This window comes from Etheostoma spectabile, chromosome 9, assembly GCF_008692095.1.
Source record: "Etheostoma spectabile isolate EspeVRDwgs_2016 chromosome 9, UIUC_Espe_1.0, whole genome shotgun sequence".
Taxonomy (NCBI): domain Eukaryota; kingdom Metazoa; phylum Chordata; class Actinopteri; order Perciformes; family Percidae; genus Etheostoma; species Etheostoma spectabile.
In genome coordinates this window covers 31100376-31108138 of record NC_045741.1, presented here as the reverse complement: position 1 = coordinate 31108138, position 7763 = coordinate 31100376, and the positions used below count along the sequence as shown (strand labels likewise).

Sequence of the window (7763 nt, the reverse complement as noted above, 5' to 3'; positions counted from 1 at the left end):
CTGGCTCTACGACTCCGACCTGGCGGAGCCCAGAGAGCCAGAGAGGCTACAGGAGTGGAGGTGACCTCCTCAACACCCCACCCGGTAAAAAACCAGCCCCCCCCCCCCTCCACTCACTCACTCTCTCTGAGTTGAGTGATATGATGTGTAATTCAGTGGTGGAATGTACAAAGTACATTACTCCATACTTAATATACTTAAGTACAAATGTTGTGGTACATGTACTTTACTTGAGTCTTTTCTTTTAATGCCACTTTCTACTTCTACTCTGCTACATTTCAAAAGAAATATTGTACTTTTTACTCCACTATTCATTTGACAGCTTTAGTTATTTTACACATTAAGATTTCTGCACACAGAACACATGTGGTTTGTAAAATCTGATTTTTATTATTTATTTATTATGAAACTAGCCAAAATATATGGCCTATAAGTCCAGCTGAATGATTAGATCATCAACAACTGTTTGGATCCTTTACGCTTTCTAAAATGGGAGATGTTTTTTACATTGAGTACTTTTACTTTTAATACTTAAAGTACATTTTCTGATGATACTTGCAGACTTTAAGTAAAATTCAGTCTGGGCTTTACTTGATACTCTGATACTTCCTCCACAGCAGCGGCTGCTGTTCATTTCAACCAGACTGTGACACTGAAAGGTTACAGTAATAAGAGACATGATGGTAATGATACGATAATGTGTGTTGCAGAGATGTAAAGGAGGGATCTTGGTCTTGGAGCAGTCCCGAGAGAGTCAGAGACGAGTCAGACGGCTGATCTGGCTTTGAATATGCACGAGCTTTGGACTGCAAAAGGTGAGGCCCCAGCAGAGTGAGAGAACTTTGGTATTGTTTTTTTCACTGTGTTTGCATACTAAAGCCAAGGTGAGTTTATTTGTACGGCATGTTTCAACAGCAATGCATGTTCTTTCAAATCAAATGCTGGATTCGAATCCGACCTGCGGCCCTTTGCCAGCTTTCTTCCACCTTTCCTGTCCACTGAATTAAAGCTAAAATCCCTATGAAAAACAAAACAAAATCCTTCCGTTTCTTTGCTGTGTGCTCGGCCCAGTCTGTCCTGAATCCTTGGTTCTGGACCAGGTTTTCTTCAGATATCTCTGTACTATGGCGGTCCGTCTGCGGCTGCAGGACCTGGAGCTCCTTGCCAGTGTTTCAGTTTGACTAAAAAGTGTTGAGATAATTAAAAGGTATTATTTAGAAGTGGGCTGGCTGCTAGTTATCTATCTGTGGCGGTGACATGGTGTATGATTCAAATGGACTCCCAAGACAAGACGGCGCTCCACCATCTGGCCAATAGGAACGTGGCCCCGACCATGACCTATTTTCACATTGAGAGAAAAATCCTGAGACGAGGGGAAAAATTGAATCAGAGCAAAGACTAAAAATATATATATTTGAGAGGTTAAAAAAGTATTTTGAGAGAGTTTTTTTTGCTATTGGTATGAAACTTTTCTCTCAAATATATTTTTTTCTCTCATAAAATGCTTTTTTGCATTTCTCTTTTTTCCTCTCGATCATTTATTTTCTTGCATGTAATGAAGCTAGCTCCATAACAAGCCAGCTCTAGGAAAAGTCCTGGGGCACGTTCAGTCTCATGTGCACCGTTTTGCTACGGTTACCTGGTTTGGTGCCGTGTCATCCTCCAACGCTCCATTTTTGCAACCTCTCCTTAACTCCCAAAAAATCCCTTTATCCTACACACTAGTCCGAAGTCCCTTGTTTAGAAAAATAAACCCTCTGCTCCGAATCCCATTTGTTCCAATCCTGTCGCTAAGTAAGGTGCAGAGGGTATTCGTGCAATTTAGCATCCCAAACTCCCCGTAACGTCCCCATTTGTACAGGTCCTATCCCCTGACCAATCAACTATCCTGACCTTAACCTCCCAAGGTCAAATGCATAACCCCAACCAATCGGAGGTCTTTGCATGGCCATAGTGGAATTTGGAACGCTAAACTGCAGGCAAACCGGTGCAGACCGGTGGATTAGGCTAGATAAACATTTCAAAGTGTTAGTATCGCTGAGAAAATCATTTCGGTTGTTAAACGTAATCGCATTCATTATTTATTCGGCAAATAACGTTCCATCAGCGGTTAAGCCGTCGCATAGCCGTGTATCAATCCAGATAAATCCGATGAGACCGAACGTATTTCCTTTGAGTCGATATTCATGAAATTCCATCGAATTTTACTGTTTCCATAAGCATTTTTCATCAATGTCACTTAATTAGGATAAAAACATGTGGATGGAAACATGGCTGCAGTCCTGTCCCTGAGCTTTCTGTTCAGATATGCAGCTGTGAGACGTTATACACACAGGGTGTGTGCCTTTCCAAATCAATGTCCAATCAATTGAATTTACCACAGCTGGACTCCAATCAAGGGTTAGAAACATCTAAACAGTATGAAGAAACGTCAAGAGCCACGGGGTAGACTATACAGAACCATAAGGGCTGTTGTGTTTTGTGTATGAGAAACATCTTACAAAAGCAGGGTTTCACCTTTTCAACTTTGCACTTGTGTTTGACGTGTTTGTCATTAATCTATCAGATCCACCTGATGGCAGGGAGGATTCCTGTGGCTCGCACAGAGTGGCGGTTGCCAAGGAGATGGAGGCCATCTTTGTGCAGAACCTAACCTATGCTGCTGATATTCTCTCTAAGGTAGGTGACCCTTTCTCTCTAATATACCAACAACTCCCAGCATATGAATGAAGTACACCGGACAAATACAGACATCTAGTGGGATACTGCAAAGAAAAGAAGGATGAATGTAAGATTAGGACAAATGGAAGATATTTAAATACAATTCAACTGACCTTTCTAGGAATTGATATGCTAAAAGATATATTGTACAATACAAAACACTCCTTCATGATCCAATTACTGATTTGTGCTTTTGAATAAATTATTCATGCACATGAATGAACCGAACACAATGTTGAACATTATTGTTATATTTTGATAAATGACACAGTCGCTGCACCCCAGCAGTGACGGATCTAGACCATTTCCGATGGAGGGGCCGGGCCACATGCACATTTAGGGTACCAAATATAATACTTGGGATTTTTAGCCTAGAAATCTAGACGCACCTCAGCGACAGGAAATATAATTTGCAGTCAGGGTCAGTCTAGCAACTCTCTGTTGGCTTGCGAGCTGGTAAAACCAATTCTTGTCAGGCCAATCACATGTGTATAGAGTCGTTGGCGGGCTTAACGTAATGACAGCAGAGTTGTGACGTTCTGCGTGAATTCCCTGCTACTGAAAATAACAAGAACGGCACTGAAGTCATTCTTAAAAAAGGTAGATGTGTTCGGAGTTTTGGTTACCGGATACGGCAAAGGTTTAACACTTGTGATGTCTTCCCGTCGACCTTGCAACTTTTTATTTTCTGGGTCTAAATATACTTCTTTTTTCTAACGTTGTGGTCGTCGTATTTCCGACAATTTTGTCACTCTTTTCAACATCCTTTATCATTTTTTCTCTCCAATGCTACAAATGAATAAAACCCCAAATTCAATGAAAGCACTGAGCTGATCTTATTTTACTTGTGAAGAGTAATAGTTGTAGGAACCATCCATTATGTTTTTCAATTTGTTTGGGAGAAGCCCAAATTCTGATATAGAAACATTTTGAATAGGGTCCATTTGACCCGAGGACACATGGGTTATCTATCAACCAGCGTTGCTCCGGGAGCCTGGTTGTTTTGCCGCTATCCTGTTACAGTTAGAGAAGAGATATGAAAGGTATTGAAAGACAGCTGTTTATCCCGCGCCCTTGGATTCGAAGAAAGCGACACATTGCGCAAATGTGAGTGGATGAACAACCTGATGACCCCGATCAAACCACAGTAAGTGGAAATGATGCTGTGTGTCGGGCAACTAGTGTGCTAATAGTGAGACTCGATATACAAAGGATAAATCAGCATGTGAGTATCATCAAACTGACCCAACGAGCACGGTATCCATCACGGCTACGTACCTTGCGACTCCCACGTAGATACATCAGGAGGTCAATGACTCTCTACGCGTGGCTGGGGTCCCCCAGGACCAATCCAGGTATCCTGGACTCCTCACCTATGTAACACAGACTCCTGAGAGCGCATGATGTAACAACAGTGATAGCGTTGAGGGAACATGTAGGAACTCTGCCACTCTCTGCCTGCTGTAGATAAACAACGCACTGCTGCTGTCAAAGTCAGGCAAATGTAACAACAGGGGAGGGAATGAGTCTTGCTGTGGAAAACAAATATAGTGTTTGATATGATGAGAATCCTTTTTTATATGTATCTGTTAAGTCTGGATTTCAGTCCACAGTCAAGCATTAACCCGTTTGCGCCGGATGCTTCGCGACGACACATCTACCGCCGGTAACTGCGTTGCGCAACTCTGACCCTCCTGCCGGCTGCTGCGTGGCGCAGCATTTTGTATTTGTCAGTCTTTTCATGACGCGTGCAGCAGAGAACGCACTGTCATTGGTTCAAATACACATGAGGCGGGTCTTGTTGGCCATGTGACCACCCAAATGTACCGTAGTTTGCTGAAAATCACGTCAATCAACCAGACATGCGCGTTTGTTTATAAATGTTTGAGAGACGAGCGAGAAAACGGCTACGAGGCAATCAGAGGAGGAGTTAGACAGCGAGGGCAGTGACATTGAGGTGGAAGATAGTGAGGAGTTTGGGAGGGAGGAGGTCTTCATCATATCTACCACTCCTCTGTCGGAGCCGTTTTCTCGCTCGTCTCTCAAAACTTCATAAACAAACGCACATGTATGTCTGGTTGATTGACATGATTTTCAGCAAACTACGGCACATTTTGGTGGTCACATGGCTTAATTAGCCAACAAGACCCGCCTCATGTGTATTTTGAACCAATGACGTTGCGTTCTCTGCTGCACGCTCATGAAAAGAGCCGACGAATACGAAATGCTGCGCACGCAGCAGCCGGCAGGAGGGTCAGGTTGCGCAACGCAGTAACCGGCGGTAGATGTGTCGCCGCGAAGCATCCGGCACAAACGGGTTAAAGGAGAATTCCTGTCAATTTCAATACGTAGCTCAGTTTTGGAAAGTGTAGTGCTGTCAGTAGCAAGGAAAATGAAACTAATCGATGCTGCCTACACTGTTATCCTGCTGCTAGAGTTAGCACCCAACAGGCTCAAACATGTTCAAAATGTCTTTACAATTGCTCCTATGTTCATTGATTCCTTCAGAGGGATCACAGTGAATCGGACTCCACTGTGGTGTCAGGTTACAGCCTGTCTCAACATAATCATTACTAAGGACTAACAAGAGCAAATAGTTTTTTGTGAAAAAAATACATTTTGGAATATTGATGTATGGGTTTCACAATTGACTAGTGGTGGACTTCACCAGACAGGAAATAAACAGGTGTGATTAACACAACTTTAATGCCTTTCTTTCACATCGGCTGCAGTCAGATTCACAGTGTTCCCTCGGAGTAATGACATTTTGAACATGTTTAGAGGCTAAAAACACATTTAAAACTTGCCCTGTTTAAGCCTGTTGGGTGCTAACTCTAGCAGGAGGATAACACGGCGTAGACAGCACTGATTGTTGTCGTTTTTCTCGCTACTGCAGCACTCCACATTTCAACAACAGAGCTACTTTTTGAAATTGACCGGAGTTCTCCTTTAAAGGTGCCCTGCCACATGTATTTCTCTACTTTGTGTAATAGGCTCGTTCGAGATGAGCCAGGTCTGCGCAGAATCATCACCGGCGATCGGCGCCCGTTGCATGCGGTTAGATTTGTGTCCGACTTATCCCGACTTGCTCTGACGTCATGCACACGTGGGCAACGGAAATCTCACTAGAGCAAGGCGGCCGCAGTTCTGAGACGCAGGCGGTGCAGTTGCTTTTCACCGACTGCAAGAGCCAGGCGGACACAGGCGGACCCAGAGCATGCTGGGAAACGCCGGCTTCTCAGCTGATTTAACAGTTGATTGGTTTACAACATGATGACATTTTATATAAACTTTTTAATCGTTTTTGAATCGGAGGGATTTTAATTACTATTTGTCTGATTTAAAGACTTATTCTGTCCAGAACACATGTTGTGTGACTGATAGAGACGTTTAGAAGTCAGAGAGACTAATCTGATCAGATCATGTATCATCTACAGTGTGTTGTTAATTAAAATCAGCAACAGATCGCATGTAGAGCACTTTGCCAGCTACTCTGTCATAATTAAAACAACTGGAGACTGTGTACAAGCTGATATGTGGGTCTGATTATATTTTCTTAAATCGGAATCGCACCACAGTGTTTTCATCACTTCCTGTCCAGCCTGAAGGCGGCTGGAATCGGCTGGAAACTGTCCGACTTTACCGCAGCTTTTTGTCCCCGCCCCCGCTGCTGCCGCCTGCTCTCGTCCACTTTACAGGCGAGGCGCAGTTCATCTCAAACGAGCCTAATGTCTGAAGGAGGCGTGTCATGATGTGACAGTGTGCTCAGCACATTAGATGCTGGATATAAGGAGTACACCAGGGTTGGATCTTATTGCTTGTGTCAATAAGTTTGTCTTTTTTCACTTATATACAGTATATCTCACTTTTTAAAAATAGTACATAAATTGTCATAACTTCATGCATGAAAAAGCATGAATTAATGCAAGTAGGACTTCCTGAACTATCAGTAATGTACAAGGATTAAAAGTCTGTCATGCATGATTTGACTTCATGCAGGAAGAATACGATACAATGACGGTATTTGAATCATCATGATTTCTGATCTATTAAAGATGTTCATGTCTTTTTCAAAAACACTGACCAGCCCCAGCAGTGTACATATATTCTTGAAGAATTATAGTGTTGTAAACATGATCAACTAAATATTACTTCTTCATTACTTGCTGACCTGCTTCATCTTTAACATAGATAAATAAGTTATGATATATCGTAGCATGAAATTAAATTTCACAACAACAGCATAAGGCACTTAAACGGTAAGGCCTGAGAACAGTGCTCACCCTAGTAGGATATTCATGAAATTCACAAAGTCCCAAAGATGATTGCTGCATTTGCCACCATTAATCATATCTCATGTATCATGGTTAAAGATGGAGCAGCACTATATTTGAAGGACCACAAAATTAATGAAGTCATGAAGAAGTCATGTTAAGGTGAACGTGACTTTGTCACTTTAACTACAGATTTACCAATGAAGCATCATACATGAACATCATAAATAAATCAGAAATCATGATTGAAATGACTTTGATGCATTCAATAACATTTCTCCTGCATGAAGTCATATATGTGATGCTATTTATCCTTTACTGATAGATCATAATGAATGATTTCATGCTTTTTCATGCATGAAGTCATTATAATAATTCATAAACCCTTATTGTGAAGTGTTAACCTTGTGTCTCATGTCTACCACGTCCTCTCTGACATATGTAATGTCTGGCTGCCTGCCATGAGTTATGTTTCAGCTCAGCTTCCTTTTTGTGTCTGCAGCAGCTGCAATACTGGAGAAGGTTGGCAAGCCCAACATCAAGCTGCAAATGGTGGGTGCTTTGGACATTTGTCTTAACACAAAAATAAAAAAGAACCAAACAACATGGTGACAAGTCTTTACTTAACAAATGTCTGTTTCAGGACGTCTTTCACTGGCAAATAATGGATGGAAACCTGACACAAAACATACAGAAGTATTTCCCCATTATTGGTGAGTGAGATGTTGTACTCCAATCCTTCAGCCGTGGGGACTCTACAGCTCCCCC

At 42.2% G+C, this 7763-nt stretch overlaps 1 protein-coding gene and 1 long non-coding RNA gene across 2 annotated transcripts in view; one reads left to right on the top strand and one right to left on the bottom strand.

The window, feature by feature from the left end:
• LOC116695495 (uncharacterized) overlaps positions 1 to 5669 on the bottom strand; it is a 6837-nt gene extending 1168 nt beyond the window's left edge. The window contains exons 1-2 of the long non-coding RNA XR_004333469.1: positions 5583 to 5669; positions 641 to 644 (exon numbers count right to left, since the gene is read on the bottom strand). This is a non-coding gene — a long non-coding RNA (uncharacterized LOC116695495). The remainder of the gene's footprint in view (positions 1 to 640; positions 645 to 5582) is intronic.
• hyi (hydroxypyruvate isomerase) overlaps positions 1 to 7763 on the top strand; it is a 17952-nt gene that overhangs the window by 6539 nt on the left and 3650 nt on the right. Inside the window, exons 5-6 of the mRNA XM_032525793.1 lie at positions 7498 to 7547; positions 7639 to 7708. Coding sequence (XP_032381684.1) covers positions 7498 to 7547; positions 7639 to 7708 — 120 coding nt within the window. The remainder of the gene's footprint in view (positions 1 to 7497; positions 7548 to 7638; positions 7709 to 7763) is intronic.